General features: G+C 41.0%; 2 protein-coding genes across 4 annotated transcripts in view; both read right to left on the reverse strand.

Annotated features, from left to right (window-relative positions):
- Positions 1 to 2215: 2215 nt before the first annotated feature.
- Positions 2216 to 9443, reverse strand: Timm8a (translocase of inner mitochondrial membrane 8A). Its single transcript, XM_004872574.3, has 2 exons — positions 8613 to 9443; positions 2216 to 6971 (listed from the first exon to the last, which is right to left on the reverse strand). The coding sequence occupies exons 1-2, from the start codon at positions 8742 to 8744 to the stop codon at positions 6810 to 6812; spliced, it is 294 nt and encodes a 97-aa protein (XP_004872631.1). The 5' UTR covers positions 8745 to 9443; the 3' UTR covers positions 2216 to 6809.
- Positions 9444 to 9981: 538 nt separating this feature from the next.
- Positions 9982 to 25928, reverse strand: part of Btk (Bruton tyrosine kinase) — a 33242-nt gene continuing 17295 nt past the window's right edge. For all 3 annotated transcript variants that reach the window (XM_087196670.1, XM_004872573.4, XM_021250481.2), the window contains 14 exons: positions 20722 to 20850; positions 20230 to 20297; positions 18969 to 19156; positions 18523 to 18585; positions 17885 to 17939; positions 17538 to 17617; positions 17020 to 17147; positions 16211 to 16285; positions 15497 to 15668; positions 14773 to 14989; positions 13697 to 13761; positions 13016 to 13134; positions 12278 to 12435; positions 9982 to 10183 (listed from right to left, as the gene is read on the reverse strand). In XM_087196670.1, coding sequence (XP_087052796.1) covers positions 10112 to 10183; positions 12278 to 12435; positions 13016 to 13134; positions 13697 to 13761; positions 14773 to 14989; positions 15497 to 15668; positions 16211 to 16285; positions 17020 to 17147; positions 17538 to 17617; positions 17885 to 17939; positions 18523 to 18585; positions 18969 to 19156; positions 20230 to 20297; positions 20722 to 20850 — 1589 coding nt within the window. In that variant the 3' untranslated portion in view covers positions 9982 to 10111. The remainder of the gene's footprint in view (positions 10184 to 12277; positions 12436 to 13015; positions 13135 to 13696; positions 13762 to 14772; positions 14990 to 15496; positions 15669 to 16210; positions 16286 to 17019; positions 17148 to 17537; positions 17618 to 17884; positions 17940 to 18522; positions 18586 to 18968; positions 19157 to 20229; positions 20298 to 20721; positions 20851 to 25928) is intronic.

Here is a 25928-nt window from a genome sequence, read left to right on the forward strand (position 1 = left end):
ACAGTCTCACTATGTAGTTCAGACTGGTCTTGCACTCACTATGTAGCCCAGGCTGACCTCGAATTTATAGCCATCCTCCTGCCTCAGCCTTCCAAGTGCTGGGATTACAGGCGTGAGCTACCACGCCTGGTGAGTTATTTTAAAACATTTTTTTCATTTCTAGAGTTCTTTTTCAAAACTACCTGATCTTCTAAAAACTAGTGCCTTATGTTGTCAGTTATGTCATTTTAAACAGTTGTTTTATAGTGTGTATTAGGTGATGTTATTATCTGACAATCTTGGAGTCTAATCCTGCTGTTTTGTATTTGTCCATGATAGGTGTTTCCTCATGTTTTTGTTTTGTTTTGTTTTTTCCGGTAATGGGGATCCAACTCAGGACCTTGTGCTTGCAAGGCAGGCACAGAGCCACTGAATTAAGTCCCCAGCTCCACATGTATTTTGTAATTTTTTTATTTTGTGTTCAGTGTGACTTTCTGTAGGGACCCATGAAGGGCGTGTCCCTCTAGACCTGCTTAATACTGCTTCTACTGGTAGTTCAACTGATACAGCTGAGGGGGGTGGTTCCTGGACCCTGCAGGAGGTATACATTTGAATATTATGAGAAATCAGCTTGGAGGTTACAAATCCTCATGGGAAGGCCTTTTCTCTTCCTTAGATTCCAAACTGTCTCTGTGCTAGTACAGTGGGCCCTCGAGTTACGACCAGCCTGGCACGTGAACGACTTGGGTTACGACTGGAATTTGTTTCGGCTTACGAACAAAGTCTTGAGTTGTGACCTGAATGCCAGCCACTTGTGCTTCCAGATGTTCTCAGATACAGATTTAACCCTTAAAGATTTCTCGAAGGAACATTACAAGATCCTCTCCTATTTTGGTTTGAGAAATCCCGGGTCAATGTCTAAGGACACTGAGATCTGCCTGTATACAGGAGAGACTTTTAAGGCTGTGTAGAGGAGCCTGAGCCTTCAGTTGACCAACCTGAATTACAACCAGCCCTCCGAATGAATTGAGTTCGTAAGTCAAGGGTCTACTATAAATGAATTTTTTTATGGTGTCTGGGATAGAACTCAGGACCTTGTGCTTGCAATGCAGGCACAGTGCCACTGAGCTAAATCCCTGGCCCATAAATGAATTTTTGTTTAGTTCACTTTTACTGAAGTAAAAGTGTCTTCTACAAGTGTCTTGGATCCAACTGTCTGCCTTAATTAGGACTAAGCCACTGTCTTTTCCCTCCACAAGGCCATCAAAACCTGAGCACCTGTCAGGTGTGGTGATGCACTCCTATAATCCCATCACTTTGGGAAACTGAGGCAAGAGGATTGCAAGTTCGAGCCCAAGCCAGGCAACTTAGAAGACCCGATCTCAAAAATTAAAAATGGGCCAGCAGTATAGCTCAGGCAAAGACCTTGGGTTCAATCCCTAGTACTGAAGGAAGAAAGGAAAGACAGAAGGAACAGACCCTGAGTACCCTTCGTAGTGAGGTAACCAAGCTGTCCCCGCCCTACTAGTAGAGCACTTGAAATTTTAACTCCCAACAAACAAATGATTTTGTTCTCGGATTTCTACTTGTGTTTTGACCCCATGTGATATCCTTTTTAAAGTTTTTACTTATTTATTTGGTAGTACTTGGGATTGAACCCAGAGCCTTTGCACTGAGCTACATTCCCAGCCCATTTATAGTTTTTATTCTGAGACAGTGTCTTGCTAAGTCACTAAGTTACCCAGGCTGGGCTCAAACCTGTGATCCTCCTGCCTCAGCCTCCCAGAGTACTGGGGTTATAGGCATGTACCACAATGCCTAGCTCCTTTTTTTCCTTTTAAGCTGAGCTGTACATTTTTTTTTTTGGTACGGGGGATCGAACTTGGGACCTCGCACTTGCGAGGCAAGCAGCAGAATCACTGAGCTAAATCCTCAGCCCTGAGCTGCACATTTTTAAAGGGCTTTTGGTTATTTAAGAAGGAAAATGGAATGACAGGCAGCATTGATTTAGTTGTTAATTCTTTACTTAGAAAGCCATCCCCTTTCTCTCATCAAAGAATGTAAACGGATTTTTTTCTGCAATATTTCATGTTTATAGAATTTTTTGCTTGCCTAAAAGAAAAACTGTAACCTGAGATTTGATACCTTACTTTTTAAAAATATGAATCTTGGCACAGTTGCCATAATAACAGATTGCTTGCCAGTTTCTTGAAAAAGACTTTCTTGAAATAGAGGATTCATCTCACATATAAACATATATTATGAATGACTACAACAAAATTGATCAGATTAATGGTTCTCAACTTTTTGGTAACTCTGATACAGACAAAAGCTTCTTAGCATGTTTCTTAGAGAGAGTACAGTTGGTTCTCCGTACTTGTGGATTCCACATGTGAATTCAACCAACTACCAATCAAAAATATTTGAAAACAAATTTGTAATAAACCCATATTGACTTTTTTATTATTCCCTACACAATACAATTATTTATATAACATTTACATTGTATTAAATATTATAGGTAATCTAGAGATGATTTAGAGGAATACCATTTCATATATGGGACATGATCATCCTCAAGTTTTGGTATCTACAAAGGTCCTGGAACCAATCCCCCACAGATACCAGGGGATGACTTTTATCATACTTTGCATGGCATATTTTGATGCTATGTTAGATAAAAATTGTTATATTTTCTAAGAAATATGACTTAATATTAAATATCCCTCTTTGTTCCTCTTAGTCATTTCTTCCTGAAATTATGTATTTCATTGATAATGTCTTTATTGATAATGGATACCAAGTGTGGCTGTTAATATTTTTCACATATTTTAGGAATAAACATGTAATATGATATAAAGAACAGGCTGTATATGGTGAAACTTGAGTGATTCATCTGCCTAATTTGTTTCCTCTTACTCCTCATATTTAATCATCAAAACCTAGCCTATCTATCTTTGAATCATAGCTCAGGCTGGGCTTGAACTCACTATGTAGCCCACGCTGGCCACAAACTCACAGCTATCCTCCTGCCTCAGCCTCCTGAGTCCTGGAATTACAAGGGTATGCCACCATGCTTGCCTTGGAATTACATTTCTATCTTAAAATGTACCAGGTCTTGAATTCCAGTCTTATCCTCTTTTAGTGTTCATGTGATTATAATCTTCCTAAAACACATGCTTAAAATATATTAAGAGGTTTCATATCACATTCAAAATAAAATCCAAGGCTGGGGATGTAGCTCATTTAGAGTGCTTGCTTAGCATGTGTCTGTTAGGCCTTGGGTTCCATCTCCAGCAACACACACACACATACACATACACACACACACACACACACACACACACACACTCACACTCCTTGGCATGAAATGACTATACAGCCCCTATCTACCTAGTGATTCTCCTCACACTTTTTTTTTTTGGTACCGGGGATCGAACTTGGGTCCTTGCACTTGCGCAGCAGGCGGTGAAACCACTGAGCTAAATCCCCGGCCTTTCTACCTAGTGATTCTCATCTCTAGAGACTCTTCAATGTTTACTTGCTTTTAAATTGCACAAGATTACTAGAACTTCCCTCAAGTTCTACACATTCTTCAGCCAGCCGAGCTTCTTCATCCAGGCAAATTAGACCTAAACTTCTGATTTTTTTTTTTTTGGTACTGGGGATCGAACTCGGGTCCTTGCACTTGCGCAGCAGGTGGTGGAACCACTGAGCTAATTCCCCAGCCCTAAGCTTCTGATTTTAATGAAAATATTTTTGATAAGTTTGCTTCCATTAAAGCCATGAACGTAAAATTTAATAAATTCTGGTTTTGGTATAAATAACCTATTTTGAACTCAAATGCCATGAGTTCTAATATGTCTATTCTAAATGAACCCTTGGGAGATACACTCAAATCGTACAAAAAGCGTAATACTTGACATCAGTGAATCTAAATACTTTTACTCCTACATAGAATGAAGATGCAGATACTAGACCTTTCTCTATCAACCTTGAGTCTAGAAGGTGCCAACAAAAATAAGGCTGAGCTGGGGATGTAGTTAGCAGAGTACTTGCCTAGCATGTATGAGGCCCTGGGTCCAATCCCTAACACCACCGATGTGGGAGGGGTACTGAAGTATATGAAGTGCTGTGCTGTTATATAACCTTTGAAATCAAATCACCCTAGGCTAAAAAAATTTTAATTATAGTAATAATATAGAGAAAAATTTTTTTAAAGGAGTCAGTTGCTTTCCTCTGTTTCATGTAAATGCTATTTTTACACAGTGTTTACTGAATTACATTTTAGAATTCCAACTGTCTATAGAGATTTGTTTGGATTCATGGGCAAGAACTTTAGATTGGTTCCAGTTTCATAGCATGCTTGGTAAATCCCTACAGGTTTGATGGCAGTGTCCAGCACCACTATGGGCACCAGGAGATAAGGAGAACAGCAGGCAGGTTTCTAGACAGATACACACCCCCACCAGAACAGCTTGGTGTTTCTATTCTATATATTAGGCTTCTAAGTTAAGATTTCATTTCAGGAAAAGGGTCTGCTAACCCAAGCCTTTTGTTTTACAACTTGGAGTTTTACATAAACACATTAAATAAATTTTTCAGGGAAAAATATCAGCAAGAGGATATAGATACAAAGTTTGTACCAGATACTTACCCTAAATGCCTGATTTCTCCTAGTCTTCAAAATTCCATCATTCTTACTACTACTACTTCGCCATGTGCATGTTCTATAAACAGCAGCCAGACTCTCCTAAAACTTAAAGTGTATTACACAACTCATCTGCTGAAATCCCTCAAATGGCTCCCCATCTTGTTTTGTACAAGCCAGATGTCCTTACAATGGCCCGCAAGGCCCTACATGATCAGTGCACACCACTATTCAGCACCAATCCATGTCATGCATTTTTCTCCAACCTTTTTACCTTTCTCTTCACACCCTGCACTCCAGTTCTACTAACCTTTTGAGACTGTTCTTTTAAATGACCTCATACGGTAACAGCTCCTACCTTGGGGGGCCTTTGGACTTGCTATTACCTTTGTCTAGAACATTCTTCTGTAGTGCCACAAGGCTTGGTCACTTAGTTCTTTCAAGTCTCTGCTAAAATGCCACCTTCCCAAGGAAGTCTTCTCTAATAATCTTCTATAAAATAACACACTTACTCTTTTTGCCCGTGGCACTTACTATATTGACATATTTATGCATGTATTACCTATCTCTCCTAGCTCCAACATAAGCTCTTCAAGGTCTACAGCTATTTTTATATACTGCTCAGTCCCTGTCACTAGAAACAGTGGCGTGGAGTTACCACTTAAATGTTGGTTGAATTGTGTTTTCATCATGATTTGTAAAAATTTTCTTGTATTGCCTATATGGGAAAAAGGTAAAACAGTGACTTAAGGATCCTAAAAATGGGCTGGGGATTTAGCTCAGTGGTTCCACCGCCTGCCTTGCAAGCGCAAGAACCCGAGTTCAATCCCCGGTACCAAAAAAAAAAAAAAAAAGTATCCTAAAAATGTGTATTTGCATGATTCTCGTGGATTTGTACTAGAGGCTCCCCAACAAGTAGTTAAGTACTTTAGTTCTATATTCCAGTCTAGTAGAATTTGAAGAGGAAGGGAATACAGTCAATGCAAGTTGTTCTACTGTACTCAGGGATTTAACTGTTCACACAGAATTTCTTTCTCCCCTATCTTATCTCAAGATTCCCCTTTCAAGAAGGTCAGGAACCACTAGAATAGAGACAAACTAAATCTCAGTATTGGAATGAGCCTATATTAAATCTCTATAAGGTGCAGATAAAAACCAGAATGGAACCAGGCATGGTGGTGCATATCTGTAATCTTAGCACTCAGGAAGCTAAGGCAGGAGGATCCCTGTGAGTTCAAGACCAGCCTGAGCTATGCAGTGAGTTCAAGGCCAGCTCAAACTACATAGAAAGCCTCTCAATCAGATTTGAATCTTGTATAATTTTTAATTTCAGTGATCAAAAGAATGCAGCCCATTGAATCTATAATGATTGGAATCAGGCATACACCTGTACATAAAATTGCTGTTAGCTTTTGACTGGCCTAAATCTGTGTAATTTCTTTACGCACATCTTTGAAGTTTTTGTACTCTGATATATAGGATAGGTTAACTTCTTCCTGTGGCCAACTAGTAATGAGAATTATGTCTACTTGCTAGACTACTTTTATAACTAAAGGCCTCTAGATTCTTGGGTTGCCTGGTCTACCTTGAACCCATACTTTAATATGATAAATTATGAAAATTATGGTATAGGGGAGGGAGATAACCTAGAATACTGAAATGCACTGTACAAATACTCCGTAGATTTTTTTTTCAATACTGTCAGTCAATCACCAGATAAGATGCCCCATTTACTGCCAATTTTTTCTTATCTTACTGCTGTCCTATTTGACAGACACAAAGATCTCCCCAAAAATCTGAAATGAATTCATACAAATAGATTTTATCCATGTGTGGTGCCACTATCAAAAAATAGAAAGCAGTCCCACTACCAAAATTACAGGAAGCAGTTATGGGGACCTTGAGAAAAGCATAGCCCCATATACAGTAATATACATCTAATAATTTCCCATTCATCTATCAATCATTTTCACAAGATTGGCATTAAAATACAACCAAACACACATATAACCTGAAACCCCACATAAAAATTTGGTCTTTTTCATTTTCAGATGATAAGGTGTCCACAAAGTGACAAAAGGTGGGAGTCAGTACACCCATAGCCATTTCTTCAACCATCCCATCAATAGCTCTTCATTTCTTGAACTACCTTCCTTTTCCAAAGAGGTAATTGCTGAGATCAGTCAGAAAGGCTTTCTGAGAAGACTGGCTTGGATTTCTGGGTCTGTTCCAGTCGATTCAAGATGAACTGGCTTGTATCGATGAAGCGCTCAACGCAGTTCACGAAACAGGCCTCAGCCCGACTGTCCAACTTTGGCCCAGGTTTGTCCATGCACTTTTCCTGCTCAGGACAAGATACAAAATTGAAAAGGGAACTGGGGTGAGGAGGGACAATGACTGGACAGGACAGATGACTTATTGTTTCTTAGAAGAAATATCACCTAAAAACAGTATCTGGTATGTTAATAATATTTCACATTTGGTAGCTTACCCTAATTGAAGCAACTTTCTATAAGCTTAAACTCTCACAATAACCCTATGGAATAGATGCTATTATTAATCCTCATCTTACTAAGAGAGAAACTGCAGCACAGAGATCTTTTGCCCTAAGTCATAGGGCCAGAAAATGGTGGATCTGAGATAGACACAGAGCAAGAAAAATCAAATAAAGTAACATTTTGCTGAACTTAGATGAAACTCCACAATGCTGCTTGGATTAAATGACGTTAAATTAATTGCAGAACAAAAGAATTAAAGAATAAATCATTACAGGAAGATACCCTGAAGAACTGAGATCTTGTAATCTTATCTACTTAAGCCTGAGATTCTTGAATCCTCTCACAAGGAATGAAAAAGTATATGAAATTTCCTAAAAAGTGCATAGCTTACAAATTCTTAAAGTAGTCTTTAAGCACAACCCTCCTGCCCCAAATGTAATGCATCAAAGATTAAAAAAGAAGAAGAATCAAAGCACTCTAACCACTGGGCCTGGTGGCAGATGCTTGTAATCCCAGCACTGGGGAGGCTGCAAATTCGAGGCCAGCCTGGGCTACATAGTGAGTTCAAGGCCAGCCTGAACAACATAGTGAGACCTTGACTCAAAAATAAAAAAATAAAAAATTCAAAGCACTCTGGTTCAAGGCAGACCAAATTAAAGCACTTGGTAAGGGTCATAGTCCAACCATACTCTAAGTTGATGGGAAAGGACAGTGGAAACCGATGACTGTAATGGTTCAAAGTGGTTAAAATAAATTTCATTTATAATTCTGTTGTATGTACAAGCTTCAGACATTCCAATTCCAAGACATATTACCCTTGGCCTCTAAATTGTTAATTTGTACTCAAGGAAGGGCAGTGTGCTATCCTTGGCAACAAGAACACTTTGATCTCAAGCTCCAATTGCCTTCTACCCTTTGCCAAAGTCCCTTGACAGGATGGAATGAATTCCTCAACCTTCAGACCCTAAACGGTTCGGTATTACACAACAACCCAACAAGCGGGCAAATAAACGTGTATATTGGAAGTGATTATGCCACTTTTATACTTAGTGGGCTAGAATCTCTCATTTTTCACAGGAAAGGTTAGAACAACTGTATAATCTAAGTAAATCCCAACGAGTCCAGGACCAGCAGATTCACGGACTCTCTGGGATTCAGGGTCCCCAAAATAAATCCCAGTACTGGGGTATCTGATCAGTCTTGCCCAGCACTAAACAGCTTCAACCTCAGATGCCTGAAAGTGCTGGGTGGGATATCCGCTTAACTCTGACATCCCTAGTCCTCTGGTCCAACAAAGCAGAGGTTCAGAGTGACAGCCACTGAGAAGTGGAGTCACCCTTTGGCTTGGCCTAAGGAACCTGAGAAAACCGGGGAGTGCTGCTGAGTTCACCTTCTTCCCAAATCCCCGACGTAGTGGCAAGTCCCTCGGGGCATGGACAGAAGGAAAGTGGGTAGTGTCCAGAACCCAGCCCTAGGATCCTCACCCAACAAAGTTCAGTCATCTGGTGCACCAGCTGCTGAAAGCGCTGCTTCTGAGTCTCCACCTCGATGAAATGTTGCAACTGTGGGTCCACTGTGCCCAAACCCGCTGCGGAAGACGAGGAAGAGGAATCCATCCCAGTTCAACCACGCTTGCCAAAACGGACTCCGCACCAATTCGCCGACCTTCACGTGTCTCGGCGACGGAACCGGAACCACAATCCCCTGGCTCGGGGGGGGGGGGGCGGCGTGAGTGCACTGCGTCGGCGCGAGGCCGGCGCGGAGCCCGCCGGTAGCCTCCTGTCCCGGGGCCGGTTCGCGCACCGTGGCTGTTGAGGCTCGCTCCCAACCGTCCGGACTCTCCTGGCTCCAACCCCGTAGCAGCATCTAGCCTACACCTCCACGGCTGAGGCAGGCGCTGTCAGGGCGTTAATCCGAAAATAAAAGAACAAAGAGTGGGAAAGGAAGTTACTTCAGACCACGTGGCCCATTGCCGGCGGGCCCAACAGCTCCGCCCCTGACTGCTTCCAAATAGGCCCGCGCTTTCCCAGCTAGGGGGTTCTGCTCGCCCGGGATCGCTCAGCCTGGTAATTGGCCTTTCTAGGCCCTTGACTCCATCTTCGGTGTTTTCCTCTCTTGACAGGGAAATGAGGCTCTGGCAGAATTTGTCCCCAACTTTAAATTCATTCAAATAATACTTCACTACTGTGTACCAATCGCTGTGCTTTGCCTTGTGAATTCATCTTGGATTCAGAGGCAGTATTCAACTAGAGCCACAGGGGTTAAATGTCGAAGATCCTGTTGCATTCTCGGAGTAGGAGTATGCCAAACCAGTGCCACACAAGTTTTCTGCAACTTCAGGTAGGGCGCTTCAGGTAGACTGCATGATTGAGATATGAGACTTTTTACTCTTTTCTGGATTTTATTTTATCAAAATAGTCCCCTTTTATTTTAATGACAGTTTTATTCTTTTGTGTTTTGTGTTTTGAGACAGAATCTTGCTATTTAGTTCAGGCTGGTCTTGAACTTACTATGTAGTCCAGGCTGGCCTCGAACTCACCATGATCCTCCTGCCTGAGGCTTCCGAGTGCTGGGATTACAGCCATGCATCACTATGCCCAGTGACAGTTTTATTCTTAACAAATCCTGTCCCACCGCCCAAGCTCTAATGCCTGCCAAAAAAGCAGTAGGATCCCTTATGAGGTTATTTACACCCCTCCCTCCCTAGAAAGGATTCTCTTCCAAATTCAGTCTGTCTTAATAGCTTTGGGAAATTTCCTGTCTTGGGGGAGGGAGGGGAAATACCAGGCCCAGAAATTCCTTTGCTTTTGCTCAGAAACACTATCCCAGAGAATCAAAGAAAAGAGACATTCCTGAGGGGCTTTCATGTATTCAGGGGAAGCAGAAAGACTCCAAAACCTGTAAGCCTGGGATTTCTTCAGAGAAAGTGAAATTGGGGCTTGTAGAGGTGAGGAGTAGAAAACTAAGAAGGTCATGGGCCAGCTCAGGATTCTTCATCCATGACATCTAGAATGTTGCTCAGGAGAATTTTGAAAGTAGGACGTTCATCTGCTTTCTGAAACCAAAGAAAAGTGGAGTGTTACAGTAGCTAGATTCCAAGAGAAACACAATAGTAAGCAACAAATGTTTATTAAGTATACACCATATGCCCAACAGCATACCTTGTTGATTACCAAAAAAAAAAAAAGAGAGGGGAGGGATTGCAGTTCTTGAGCTGAGAATATAGCTCAGTGGTGGAGTGCTTGCCTAGCATGCACAAGGACCTGGGTTTGACCATCAGAACCACCAAAATTAAATAGCTCTTCATAAAGTAAATCTCTGTGCACTTTTAATCTTTTGTAACTCAGGTTATTAGTGTTAATAAGGACATTTTGCAAATTAAACTGACAAACATTAATTTAAATGAAGGGCAGCTTTATTATATAATAATAAATGCATTATTATTTTGGAGCTTCAGGAGAAAAATGGCTACCAAACATGTTTAAGTAGCTGACAGAACAAATTCTACAAGTTATGATAATATTTAAGCTTGCTTTCAAACACTGTTTCAGTCATTCCAAAATCACAGTGAACGAAGGACTTAATATTTCCAAACCACAGACTGTGTCTGGGCAGGAGCCCTGAGCACCTGGGACCTTTTGTTAGTGTGGCTTCCCAACTAAGGTTGTTTTTTTTTTTTTTTAACTTTCTTTTTTTTTTGGTACCAGGATTGAACTCCGGGTCCTTCCACTTTGCGAGGCAGGCGGCGGAACCACTGAGCTAGATCCCCGGCCCTAAGGTTGTTTTTTTGACAGTTATAGACCATAAATTCCTAGGGTATTTAATGATTCAGGAACATTCATGCCAGAATGGTCTCAGTCTATCAAAACCAAAAGGTCATCAGTTTCGCTGTCCTTTGAATCAGTGGCTCTCAAAAGTAACAGTACCATATCAGAATTTTCTGGGAAGTTTAAAAAGATTTCTGGATTACATTTCAGACAAATCTGATCAAAAATTTCTGGGGAAGAGGACCAATAATCTGTATTTTTGAGATTTTCTCAGGGATTCTGATGTGGATCTCCTTTTGTGACCACTACTGTAAATAGACTGGGGAGAAAGTGCCATCTGAAATACAGTAGCTTTTAACCAGCAGAGTGAGGATCTCCTGGTTAGAAAAGAGCGAGCATAGTCAATCACCCCTAATCCTGCATCACACAGCAAAAAGAAGGAAAATTACTCCAAAGGATTTTCCCTTCCTCCACACTTTCTTTGTGACCTGTGTCATTTGTTCAAGGGAAAGGAGCCATAAGCTGATTCAAATATCCACTTTTGTCTCACCAAGAGGGCTGCAGAATCACACAGGTGCTTGTTGGACACTATCTTTCCTGTTTCTGGTGGGGCAGAACTAAGAGCTGAGCATTTAGTTCCTACTGGGCCGGGGATTTAGCTCAGTGGTTCCGGCGCCTGCCTTGCAAGTGCAAGGTCCCGAGTTCAACCCCCGGTACCAAAAAAAAAAAAAAACAACAAAGCACAAAATGGGCTGGGGATTTAGCTCAGTGGTTTCATCACCTGCTGTGCAAGCACAAGGACCCAAGTTCGATCCCCAGTACCCCAAAAAAAGAAAAAACAAAACAAAAAACAGCACAAATTTAGTTCCTACTGAACGGTTGGGTTGCCAAATTAAGGTTGCCAAATATTTACTGAAAAGTGGAGAAAGGACCTTAGAAACAGCCTGAGGTGAAAGCAGAAAAGCATTCATTATTATTTTTTAAACTGTAAGGCTTGGAAGGGACCTTAAATAGGTAGGGGTTTTTTTGGGGGTGGTTGCTTTTTAATATTGTGTAAACGTTAATGATTTTCCTTTTTTGAATGTCCATACACGTATCTGAGTGCCTTTAGCTGGCTGCTTCTACATGATGACAGCCCCATAACACCCTCTCTCCCTAAAGCTGAGTTGTATTGGTGTCTGCTAATAACAACTGTAGTGAGAATTGGGGTGGGTCTGGGAAAGCCTGTGGCCATCAGAGGATTTGGGGGCAGGCTTGGGTCAGAGAATATGTGCAGCTGTCAGTCTGTGCCCAGCTGTCATGTGGCCATGGAGAGTGGGCAGTGGCCAGCTAAGTGATAAAATAGGTTCAAGGAAATTAAGATGTCACACTGAAACACTTACCTCATGCCAGCAGCTGTACATGATGGTATATACTCTCTCTGAAGCCAGATGAGGCCGATAGAGACGCAGGCCTTGGGCAATGTGTTCAGCAGTCTCACTATTAGTAAATCTCTCATATGGCATCTTCCCCAGGGAGTAAATTTCCCACATTAAAACCCCTAGCAGTGAAAAAAAAATTTACTTCAGTTTGCAGTCTTTTGGGATAGCAGAGTTAATAGTTTTCCTAGATTAACCTCAAAGATTACAATCTGTAGGTTATCCCCTCTGTTCTTTTGAATGTTGTCCAGACTTCTGCTACAGTACCAACTACACTGGATAGCTGTCAGACTGATGTTCTAGACCATTAGCTATTCTAGAAGAGAGACAGCATCTTATTTGTCTTTGTAGTTAGAAGACCTGGCAGAATGTCCCAGTGATGGTGAACCTTTTAGAGCTTTCAGTGATAACAGCCCACTGCAGCACGTGCACCATAGGCTTGCCACCACTGGACATGATCAGTATTCAGAAGCTGTTGAATACTGAATTATTTCCCTCAATATATTGCAAGCTAAGAAGGCAGAGATCTTGTCCAGTTTACTGGTTTTATTCTCAGAAAATTGTGAGGTTCCTGACATGTAGTACTCCCTAGGGAACAGATGAATGCCAACAAGAACAATTTCTCTGTGCAGGTTGCAAAGTGTGAATTTTACCATTCCTTTTCGTGTGAGTGGTATAACTTGTATAATCTTATCCACTTACCAAAAGCCCAAATATCAGATTTGCTGCTGAACTTGCTATACATAAGGACCTCTGGTGGAGACCACCGGACTGGAAACTTGGAGCCTACTGAGCTGGTGTATTCATCATCCAAGACATATCTACAGGGGATTCAAAACATGTTTCCATTGGGATTTAGACAGCCTGATATTGCTAATAGGCACTCCTTTCTTCTCTATCCCACTTTTTCTTTCTTTGTTCTTCTCCTTCCCTTCCTTCTTTTCTGCAATTACCAGGGGGGATAAGATTAATAAGACTGTTTAAAGAAACAGTAAGGATGGCAGAAAGTCAACTGGATTAACAGATCAAGATAAGATACTGAGGAAATAGCTTTTTTAAAAAGGGAGCAGAGATAAAGAGAGAAAGGAGAGGGATATAACAATTAAAGAATGAAAGAAGTGATCTAGATAATTCATCTTTGAATTTTTTTTTTGGTACCAGGGATAGAACTCAGGACCTTGTGCTTGCGAGGCAGGTGGCAGAACCACTGAGCTAAATCCCTGACCTGATTTAATTCAGAGGAAGAAAATGAATAGTAAGATGATAGGAAACACTAGCATGGGGAGAGAAAAAGGAAAGGAGATTTAAACCTATAGTACCTCCCCATGTTTGTACTGTGATATTTATACTTAGAAAGGGTAAAATGGAAAAAGGCATACTCACCTAGACAGGCCAAAATCAGATACTTTTACAACTCCTTGATCATTTACCAAACAGTTTCGAGCCGCCTGTAGTGCAACAGATACTAGTGAGACCCCACCCCAGCACACAGGTTTAACAAACAAAGCTTCTGCCTACCAGTGGAATGAAGCCAGGAATGCTGTCAACTAGAGAGACTTTCCTACTTAATAGGAGTCAGCTGGTACCAATGTAAAACTGATTCATTTCCATGGCATGGAAAGCAACCTGTTAGGTCGTTCTCTAGTTCTCTAAGTAAAGCACTGAAGACATAGAATTTCATTCATTCACATGGGCAATTCCATAACGCTGCTTCCTTCACTGAAATGCTGGGAGGATTAAGGGAGAATAAAAGACAAAGTTGTTTTGTTTTATGCCTTTCTGCCTGTGGAACTAGGGCAATTTAAGTGTTGGCCTAGCTAAAAGAAATGGCCACAAACTCTGATGCTGCCAGGAGCCAGGCAGGCAGAGTAAGAGTGAAGTGGGGCAGGTGGAAATTGCAAGAAATAAAGAGCACAGCCTGATCCTCAGTTCCAGATAATTGTTAAGTGGTTTGTGAGAATGTGGGCCCAGGGTTCCAACATGATCTACATTTTTTAGAGAAGCTGGAAATTCTAGTTGCTTTTTTAAAATGTGAAAAGTTTGTTTAACTATTATAAAACATTTTTTTAAACCATGTGAGCCAAATACACCTAACAGGCCCCCGGTTTGACTCTGATATAACTTATGATCACTCCATGCCAGAAGCAGTCCCATTGGGAAGCACAGAGCTTCCCTTCTGCTCTGAATCCAGAATGACCACTAAATGACTCCACTGTTTCCTTCTGGGTGATAGGGAGCTGAGTCTGGGTGGCTACTCTTAGTTCCCACCATAGCTGACCTCATGGAGTTGAGGCTGGAAATACCTGACTGGCTCACAGTGAGGCAGAGGCAAACCTGTTAGTGTTTTCTAGACAAAATTGAAATTCTGGCATCAGCAACCCTCTGAACAATGTATATCTTCCACTGGTACTTCCACCCCCTCAGCCCTCAATCACAGGCCAATCCTTCTGAGGTCCCACCAGGTCTCGGTGAAGGAACTGCTTTGACTCCAGGTATTCCATGGCCTCGCAGACATCCTTGCACATCTCCAGCAGCTGCTGAGTCTGGAAGCGGTGGCGCATCTCCCTCAGGTAGTTCAAGAGGCAGCCATTGGCCATGTACTCAGTGATGATGAAGATGGGACGCTGTTTGGTGCAGACACCATACAACTGCACCAGCTTCTCATGGGAAAGATTCCTATAGGAGAGGCAAGGAACTAGTCCTCCCCCTTGGCTCTGCACACTAATCATAAAGGGGTTGAGGAGGAAAGGGACTGACCTAGGATGCACATCAGATAAAGTATCATAATATTAAGTTTATTTTTTCCTTTCCACCACAAACCCCCAAAGTACCTAGTATGTGGGGGTGAACAGGGCTTTGGAGCCTATTAACTGAAACAAGTCTAGGACTGAAAGAATACTAAGGCAAAATTAGAATCATCCTTTCTTTTGGAAGTCACATTTTTTTTACATCTACCCCCAAATGCTACTGAGATGGTATACACCCATGATCAACACTATTCTCCACCAGTATCTAAGGGAGTGAAATAATTACCTTAGCAGTTAGAACTCTCACCAATTAAAGGTCAACATCAGGCTCCGATCCCAAATTTCTCTTATTAAGTCACCTTAGGCCACAGTGGGTTGTCCTAGTAATTCCTAGATACCAGTAACTGGACTGTGTTGGATTTAAATTGTAACTCACATCATGACTTTGGCTTCTTCAATGAACTCATCCTCAGACATGGAGCCTTCTCTGATCATCTTGATGGCCACATCATACTGGCCTCTCCATTTACCATATTTCACTACCCCGAATTGTCCAGTCCCAAGTTCCTTCAAGAAGGTCAGGTCCTTTGGATCGATTTCCCATGATCCTAACAACAAAGTCTTGGTGTCATTCTTTAGGGTGACATGTATATATAATACCTTTGATAGGTAAGAATCCCTCTAGGGTAGAAATAGGAAAATCTGTAAAGGGGAAATCCTCAGGGTACAAATCCATCTTTACTCGGGTAAATCTCAGGGACAGGAGTTACTGGTTGGAGGAATCTGGAAACTTTAGGTTCAAGTTGGTCATAGGCAAGAACATAGACTAAACAACCTCCTAAAATCCCTTTATGATTATGTAATGACTACAGCTAAATTCAAGGTTAATGCTAAAAATTTTTACCACAGTTAAAAATAAACAACAAAAAGACCCAAGCAACAAAGCTCTGTGAATCTATGTTTTACAGTCCCACTGGGAGTCACTGGAGGGATAAAATCATTAAATAACTTCTGGTTGGCTCTGTCTTGACTTTCCTTGAGGCAGTTGGTACAGAACATATACCTCAAAGGCCATTCCTTAAGGCAAGGTCTGCAAAGGAAGTCCTTGCAGTTGGCCAGTCTTCCCTACCCCAGAGAAATAAGCAGTTACCATAGCCCAAGCCTGCAGTGGAAGGTGCATTCTTGTTTTGTTGAGACACTGGATATTTCAACCTGGATATGAGTCCTGAAATATAGAAAGAGATCATGGTGTTGGTGCAGCATAGTGGATGGGGTGCCTCATATTCACACTTAAAGCCTCATTCTTTCAGTATGCAGCTTTCTAGTACATGAATCCACATTTTTCTGGAAGTTTGTCCTCTCACAAGAGTTTTCAGAGACAATGGAGAAAACACTAAATGAAATATACCCCCTACTGAAATATATTCCCACTTCTCAGCCCATGCTTAGTTCACATCCTACCTCTCAATGAAAATGTTTCCCTTGTATTCATGGTCTCATCAATCCCTCGGCTTTTAGAATTTCTACACTACTTAGAAACTGTCTTCTGATGTTGTCTAACCTGTATATTCTTTGAGGGCAGGGACCTCAACTTAGAATTTTCCTGTGTCTCTCAGAAAAAAAAAAGAATTTTCCTGTGTCTTCTCTGAGATCCAAGGAAACTCCTGAGTACACAGTAGGAAAATGAATAATTGCTAATGAATATTTGTTGATTAGTTACTAGCCTCTTCCATGTTTTAGCACTGCGCATTAATAACCAAATAATAATAAGCTAGTCAGTCCTTCTTGGGTGTAAGGTCTAACGACATCTTAACTAAACTCTTAGCCACCATCACAGGAGGTCACTTTTACAGCTAATTCACACTGTCTGATGTGGCACATTCTTCCCTTCACCACTTTGTCTTGAATTAATTCTCTTGTTGTTTCCAACATTTTTTATCAATTGTCCCTGGTACTCACCTGCAGAGTTATGCTGATGATAATTAATGAGCTCAGGAATGGTGCTGAAAAGGTGTTTCTCAGCCAGGTAATACTGGCTCTGAGGTGTTGAACACACAACATAATGGCGAATCACCCCTTGAGGATCCCTGAAAAAGTGGATGCTTCGTCAGTAACTTGGGAACAAGAATCAGTATGAACCAAAAAGTGAAGTGAGATGAATTTTGAGTTTAAGGGATAGAGGGAGCTAGGTGTGGTGATGTACACCTATAATCTCAGAACTGTGGGAGGCTGAGGCAGGAGAATCTGAAGTTTGAGCCCAGCCTGGGCAACTTAGTATCTTAGTGAGACCCTGTCTCAAAATAGAAAATGAAAAGGGGCTGGGGATGTAGCTCAGGGCAAAAACCCTGGGTTCAATCCCCAGTACAGAAAAAAAAAAATCTGAGGGATAGAAGAATTGGGAGGGACACATCATTCAGGAGCTGTTAGGAGGGAACTCCTGTCCTTTGTCTCCAGGGCCTAGGAACAGCAGCACTCACCCGGTAGATTTAGCAAACACAGAAACAGTATATTTTCCAGCTTTGCTGGAGTCTCTGACAATGAAACCTCCTTCTTTACCCTGAAACAATGAAAAAGAACCTGACTGTAGGAGGAAGTGATGCCCTCATCTGCATCCCACCTGCCCACACTGGAGGGAAAATAAACAGCCCTTCATTTTACTGCCAAGTTCCATGCTTGAGCTGTGGCTTTCTTGCTTTTAATACTGAAAAGTGTAATTGGGACTCCAGATGAAGAAGTCCTTGACACTGCCTTGCCTGAAGGTGGTGAAAAAGCAGGTCTTCAGTTCAGCACAAAGAATGCTACTTGCATGTGGCCCCACACTCACCTCTTGCTTTAGTAGTTGCTCAGCTTGACTTCGAGTCATGTGTTTGGAATACCACCTATGAAGAGAGTGCTTGTATGACTTCTAGACCATAAGTATAGGTGGAAGGTTAGGACACCTTCCAGGGTTTATCCATGCCTGTGATTCAGTCAAATCACCCGCATCTTATTTCTAGAGGGTTTACTATCCAAATAGCACACCGCATCCTTTCCCAAGCTCAGAGTGAAGATTCACAGAAATGGAAAGTTGAGGGCAAAGGCAGACTTCAGAGTTTGCAGGAAAGAGATCAGGCCCTGGGTCCCTTTAGGACAATCCACATTCATGATTAGGGAGAGGACATGGGTACAAGTTTGCAATTTTTATACTTTCAAATGTATCCCATCAGGTTTTCACTTTGAGTGTGATTTTTCTGGATTTGGAAGCAGGGAAACCTCTCCAGCACTCACAAGCAGAGGGTGTTTGGGGTCACCCCAATGTCAAAGTAAGACATAGGTCTTAACTTGAGGTGGTGGCATCATTTGACCCAGTTAACAATAACTTTAATATGTATTTTGAAATAAAAAGTTTGTTGAAAGTATAAAATAGTATATACTATATTTGTTCCTCCTGGAAGATTGTGTGTTGGGAACAAGCATACTCACTCATACATTTCTATGGAGTCTTCTGCTTCAGTAACATAGTTACTAGGAATGTAGCCTTCCTGCCTGTAGAGGAGACAATGTGAGATAGATCATATAGCATTTTCCCATTTCAGGGAGGCAGATTCATATGTTCACATCCATGACCTCAGAATCAATCTCAAATACATCCACCCTCAAAGAGAAACACGTCTGATTAGGTTACCGAAGGGTTTCTGAACATGAGGCATTGGTTACATGTAGATGACAAATGACAACAGAGATTCTGAGATGACAGAGGCCACATGTAGAGCTGCACACTGGGAAATATTTGCAGGGAGAATATATTCACTTTGCCATGGGAAGAACAATCTCTGATTAGGATTCTGAGCAAGAGAGTTTTGTTGTAGCAGTTTGCACAGGTGTAGAGTAGGCAGGCACAAGTTCAGAAAGGGCTGGCATAGACTCACCCATTTTTATCCCGTGCTCTCCACCATGGTAGGTTGCTCTCCTCTAGGATGAAATACTCATCACCCTTCCGCAGCTGTAGGTCATTTGCATTCATTGGCATGTAATCATAAAGGGCTACAACCTTTTTCAGCTCACTTGCAGAGACTGGTGCTGCTGTTGGCTCAGGGGGCAGTGGCTTTTTCAAGATCTATATAGTTAGCAGAAAAAGTAGGGGGGAGGGTTGACTAGTCATCAAGCACTCTCTTCCCAACTCTAGTTTACTAGAGACAGCATTCTAACCCAAATCAGCCATAATAAAAGCTTTACTCTACATTCATTCAACAACCATTTTCAAGTATCTGTGACAGGATTCTCAACCTGGGGCGCACATGAAGATCACCTAGAGAGTATTTAGCAGTCTCAGTGTTCAGGTAGTTTCCTGCAGACCAACTATGTCAAAATTTTTGAGAGTGAGACACAGGCATCAGTATTGTTAAAGCTTCCCAGGCAAAAACCATATACAGCCAAGGCCAGGAAAGCTGCTTAGTTCTAACTAGTACACAGAACTAGTAAATGGCTCTGAACCTCAGTTTCCTTCTTTATAAAATGATTGTCCTAATATCTGTCCTACTTTTACAATATATGAGAAAGGGCTTTCTGGATCTCAAAAAGGTACCCAAAAAATCAAGTTTTAAAGTAAAATGAATGCTATTTGTGGAATTTAGGAGTCAGGGATATGGAAGTTTGGTGCTAGATTCTTTCAGCTTGGGCTGGGGATTTAGTTCAGTGGCACCGCGCTTGCCTGGGAAGCGCAAGGTCCTGATTTGATTTTCGGTACTGAAAAAAAAATAAATTTTTTCAATTTTACTGTATGTTTGAAAATATTTCTCATTAAAAATTTAAAAACCATTTTCATTAAAAATGTTTCAGCTGGGCGTGGGGGTGCACACCTGTAATCCCAGCACTCAGGAGGCTGAGGCAGGAGGATCGTGCAAGTTCAAGGCCAGCCTGGGCTACATAGTGAGACCCTGTCTCAAAATACAAAAAATAAATAAATAAATAAAAATGTTTCAAACAGGTGATTGGATTAAATGGTTTCCAAGAGCTTTCTTTTCATGAAAAAGAAATCCTAAGTAGAAGGACAAATCCCCTGACTCAACAAGAACAGCAGTTAACACTTCTAAATTCCAGGGCATTCTAAGACTCTGGTGTGTTTTCAAAGTTTAACTGTAAAATTCCACTTAAGTAGCAGCAGTATGCAATTTCCCTTTATACAGGTACCTGGTCCTCCTCTGGTGTAGGGGGAAGAGGTTTTTTTGTCTTCCTGTGAGAACTCCCAGGTTTTAAGCCTGCAAAATAAGAAACCAGTGATGACGTGGAATACATTTAGGAAAGTGCATAGGAGCAGCTTTGGTCAGGGACACAGTGCCTTTTGGCAAGTTATAAAAGGTGTCTGAATGCCAAGCCACATAGTGTAGAAAGCAGATTGCCAACTGGATTTCAGCCCCCACTAATCCCCTCCTCCAGGCTTGCTTGTGCAGTGGCCAAAATAGTCACTTATGTTGTGTCACTGGGTTTGACAGACTGTTTGGAATGTGATGGAAATAGACTCAAAGGAGGAAGAAATTAGGCTGGGGATGTAGCTTAGTGACAGAGTGCATTTGTAGCATATGCAAGAACCTGGGTTTAATCTTTAGAACCCCCCACACACCCACACACAAAAAACAAACAAAACAAAACAGAAGGAGAAATTATACTGATTGACTCTCTTACTTCCATTCCTGTTCTCCAAAATTTGGCACCCCAAAGCATTTTTGGCTGTTTGAGAGCAGCAGAGATACTGCCCATCAATCCAGAAGCAAGGGTGGTATTTCTGTACCAGGTCACTGTTGTACCGGATTACTGTTTAACAGGAGAGAAAAAAGAGAGATCACATCTGACATGCAGAAGAATCCATTTCTGTGTTTTCCTCTTTGAGCTTACTGGTAAGCCTCAAACACTCAGCCACTCTAAAGGAAAGCAGATCATGAACCAGTTGGTTCACATGACTGTTCTGCATGCCTGTGTGCCCTGGCTCCAAACAGTTGTCTTCAGTGTCTGTCATGATGACTCTCTCCAATCAACATGATAAAAGAGTATCTGATAGTTCCAGAGCCCAATAACAGAAATATTATCTATGTTTTCCCAGTAGGCTTTACAAATCTTCTTGTCAAGCAGGTATTGTTTATGCTATTTGTTTTTCAGATAGGAAAACAATGTGCTTAAGCCAAATTCTCACCGTACCTTTCAGGGATATTTGCCTTAGTGAGAAATTACAGCATTAGGCTTCCTGTGTTCCTAGAATCATCAACAGAGCTGAGTTCAAGGGCAAATGAAGGTGAGTTTGTCTCTAGTATAAGCATCGTTCCAATTTTCCTAGGACCACTGAGCTAGGCTGAGTTCATTGCCAGATATAAACACAGCAGCTCCACTTCTTTCACAAGGATGTGAGTCTTGAAAGACCTCCAAGAAGCTAAAGTATTTTGCAAAGAGTCATTCATAGATAGGAGGAATTAATACTGTGATTAGGATTAATACTGTGATAGGAGGATTAATACTGTGATAGGAGGTTTACAATACTGTGGCATCTCAAGACGTTAAATTAAAAAAAAATTCAGGGATCATGATGTGAGATAACCGAGAGAAGCAAAGACAAGTGAAACAACTGACAATAGCAAGTTTTATGGCAAAGACTCGGGCATGCACATTTGAAGGCTTATCCATTTCAACATTTACTGCTAAGAAGCATCCCACATAAATTTGAAAAAAGACAACAGCAGAAACAAAACAAAATCTTCTGTTGTAGAAAACAACTCAAATGCTTAAAGGTTTGCTAGTTATACTCCACTCATTTAAGGCTTTGGGGGAAGTCTAGCAGTTCTGGCGGACTGGTGCATTTTATTGACAAATGAACAAAAACGAAAAACAAAATCTTTTTTTTCTAAAGTGCCATCCCGATGCTTTTTTCAACATGGATTTGAAAACCTCTAACCACTCTCCCCTGCCAACCCCCACTTTTTCAGAATTTCTCTTCATTACCCTGGGCAGGGTGGTAGGAGCTATTCAGATAGAGTGCGGACCATAAACGGCTGCATTACTTATAGAGATTTTAAAACAGTGATAAAACTGGCCAAAAGTCTGTTTACTTTTAATTATTACTAAGCAGGAGTAATTCTGAATAATAGTACTGATAGATCCTACCAGGACTGATTGCTCCCACCACCTCCACTTTCTTGCCTCTACCTCCATGCCATTCCCCTTTACCCAGTGATTTGAAGACCCTTAGGTTCTCTGTGCTGCCTACAGGGCAGGGCACCAGTAAATATGCTAAGAATTGTTAATCAACAACTAGTCACTCCAGTGAACTAAGCTATGGTAATATGCAAATGAGGAGGAAATAAAGCTTCTTACCTTCCCCACCCCCAACACACTCATTAAGAACTCTCCCTACATTCACAAATAGTGTCTGCATCTTAAGAGGTCCACTGAAGATGGCCCTTATTTTGTTGATTAAATTAGAGCTGGTATTTCCAGCTACTTAAAAGAGGATTACAAAAGCAGAGTGTCCAAGTGGGACAGCCAAGGAAAGACTGCTTCACCAATGCACAAGTGCATTATTTGGGAAGCAGTTATGGTTAGTACACATTCTCCAAGTATTTGTTGTGCTGGTCTTTGGTATCCATGTTTATCAGGATAATGTCTAAAATTCTGTTTGAAGCATGCATTGATCATTCCTCTCCATACTGGTTATTGGAGTTTTGCCAATGCTATTCTTCCATTCATTTTGGTGTGGTCAGATCTTTGCTTATTTTTAGTTGTTTTTTTTTCTTTTGGTACCGGGGATTGAACTCAGGACCTTGCGCTTTCCAGGCAGGCGGTGGAACCACTGAGCTAAATCCCCGGCCCTAATCTTTGCTTATTTTTGATGTTGCAATTAGGATAGACTCTATTGAGCATTCCCAAACAAAGATTCAGAATGAATGTAGGGCTGAGGTGTAGCTAAGTGGTAGAGTACATGCTTATCAGGAATAAGGGGCTGGGTTGTTTGTGGTGCTGTAACATAGAAGTGCTCATTGCCATGTTCAGGGAAATAGAAGGACAGTCTGTGGCTAAATAGGGATACAACCTTTGCATGGAAAGTGCCATTGAGAAAATATGGCAGCTGGATATGGGATACCTGAGGCACTACTTTTAAAATGATTTATATGTAACAAACATCTAAAATATATAATCAGCTACATTTGTACACATTTGTTTAACCCTCACTCAGATCTGGCACCTCTGAAAGCTTCCTCATGCCCCTTCATGGTCAATATGCCTGCAGATGTAATTTGTATTCTGATGAAGTCACCTTTTCATATTATTTATTTGTATTAGTTGCATTTTACCAAGAGAGATAAGAATCACTACAGTGGGATTTGATTGGCTCCTAGGGTAGCTCACTTTTAGCATTGTTAGCACTGGGGCTATCCTGAGACTGTTAGGGCTTTCATCTAAGTCTCCTATGGTACTTGTTAGTAGGTGGCTACTTTTTGATTCCTGTGCTCAGTCCAGGCAGATTTGACAAGGAATACACCAGGATGGAACTACTGGAAAAAATGCTTTCAGTAAAACAGAAGGGAAGAGAAGGCAAAACTTCACTTAGCCACACTACCTCCCTACATAAGGGCCCAGCTGAAGTGATAGGGTTTCTGTTTCAGCTTTATTTTTAGTCCATAGTAATTTTACTTAGCTAATGAACATTAATACCAGTGCATAATCAACATGGTAAAGTTAACAACTGAGTTAATAAACCAAGCTTACAACCTGTATCTCCGTATTCTTGGTTATTACTCATACCTTCAATATAGTGGGCACTCAAAAATATTTGTTGGGCTAAACTTGACTGGTTTTAAAATTAGTATTTGATGTGTAAAGGAGATACTAACTTTAACATGCCACAGTCTTTTTCCTTTGCTTCTTTCTTAGTTTGTCTGCTTCACTTTCTCCTATTTCCAGACTCATTTCTATCCATCTATCAATGTGGTACCCAAGTTGGTCGTGGTTGTTTACTCCCTCAGAAAAAAATCAATTAACACAACTATTGATCCATTTCTGTGTGCAAGGCACTGTATAAAGTACTGTGAAGGGAATCAAAGAAGTACAAATAAATATGCCCTCTGGAGCTCCTTTCTCCACCTCTGGCAATATTTCTCTGGCTTAGAAATAGCATACTGGTTCAGAGTACAAAGTCTGGAGCCTAAGTTCAAAGCTCGACCCAGTTATTTACTAACTGAGTCTCTCTGGGCAAGTTACTTAACCTCTTTGTAACCCAGTTTTCTTATCTGTAACCTGAGGGTGATGAAAATAACTGCTTTGTGTGGTTAATATGAAGAATGGATGAGTTAATATGTGTGTGGTTAATATGAAGAACTTAGAGAAGATCCCAGATCATAATAAGCACTATTGAAGAGTTTGCTCATTTTTTACCTTCAGAGTTAAAGCAGGCCCATTAACTCAATGTATGCCAAGAACTGAATGAAATGTGTCATGCAGGACAATATTTATTTGTAGTACTCCATATAATTTTACTATAAAATATTTTGCAGACAACTACAAGTGAAATTTATGGGCTTGGAAAGCAATCAGAATAAAACTATGTAATGAGCTTAGGCTCATCACACCCAGAGATGTGGTAAGAATTCAGGATCCACTACTCATTAGCAATGTGCCCAGGAGCAAGTTAGGTGACCTCTTTGAGTCTCAATTCCTTCATCTATAAATAGGGGAGTGATACATACTTCATAAAATTATTGTGATGATTAAATGAATCAATACATTTGAATCACTTGACACAGAATCTGGTACATAATAAGTGCGCACTAAGTGTTAGTTATTATTTCTGTTTTAGCCTAAGTTGTAAAAACTACATGAGTTAATAAATATAAGACATTTAGCTCAGGGTCTGGCACATAGCAAGAATTCAATAAATTTTCTTCTTCCTTTCTCCTTTCCTCTTTCAGTTTGATAGTGATATGACTTTTGTCTAGATGTCCCCCCAGAGCCTCGTGTGTTCATAGGTGGAGCTTTTTCAGAGGTGGCTCAATCTAGAGTGTGTGACTCTGGGACTGATTCATGGTGTAATGGTAGGATCAAGGGCATTAGGATTAAGGGTGTGAATGCTACTCGCCCTAAAGGCCGGTAGCCTGGATAAGATATAAGGAATAGAAAGAGCTGTAGTAGTCCCCTGCTTGTTCTGCTACCTTCTGCTAGCCATGAACTGTTTCTCCTCTGCAATGCCTGTCTGCCATGCCACCCTGCCTTGGAGCCAGCTGATTATGGAATGAAACCTCTACAAACTATGAGCTAAATAAACCTTTTCCCCTTAAACAGTGGGTGTTGAGTAGTTTGTCTTAGCAATGAAAAAAGTAACTAAGACAGCTAGACTTATAATTTCCACCAATAATGCTTGCTTTCAAGGGAGTGAACACGGCTGGTAGCCAGCCAACCACTGAGTATCAGAATCTAAATGTTTATTAAGACAAAGGGCTGTGTAAAAAAAAAAAAAAGACAAAGGGCTGTCATGCAATAACCCAACCATGCTATTATCAGGCTTCCCTCCTTCCTGTTTCTCTAGGCCGCCTTTCCTGATGTCAACTCAACTAGTTAATTTCTCTCTCTTTCTCTTTCTCTCTCCTGCAAGCATTTATAATCCAGTTTATCTTAAAATACTGTATGGTCCATGTGAAATGCTGAAACAATGTTCAAGTTTAAATCCTCACAAAGCAAGGAACATAAAATAGTTCCTTAGAAAATATATATCCACAATGAAGAAATGTACGTTTTCTTATATGGTGCTTTATAGTTTTTCATGTACTTTCACATACCTTATTGATTCATTTGATCCTTTTTTTTTTTTTTTGGTGCTAGGGATTGAACCCAGGACCTCATACATACTAGGC

This window comes from Heterocephalus glaber, unplaced genomic scaffold (genome assembly GCF_053883595.1).
Source record: "Heterocephalus glaber isolate CG9 unplaced genomic scaffold, H.glaber_assembly_v1.0 deba00001613, whole genome shotgun sequence".
In the NCBI taxonomy this organism is placed as follows: domain Eukaryota; kingdom Metazoa; phylum Chordata; class Mammalia; order Rodentia; family Bathyergidae; genus Heterocephalus; species Heterocephalus glaber.

Excerpts from the sequence above, each read along its gene's own strand:
- Timm8a (XM_004872574.3), bottom strand. The coding sequence starts at position 8,744 with ATGGATTCCTCTTCCTCGTCTTCCGCAGCGGGTTTGGGCACAGTGGAC. Across the intron at positions 6,972-8,612 it reads AGATGACTGAACTTTGTTGG|GAAAAGTGCATGGACAAACC; the intron begins GTGAGGATCCTA and ends TGTCCTGAGCAG.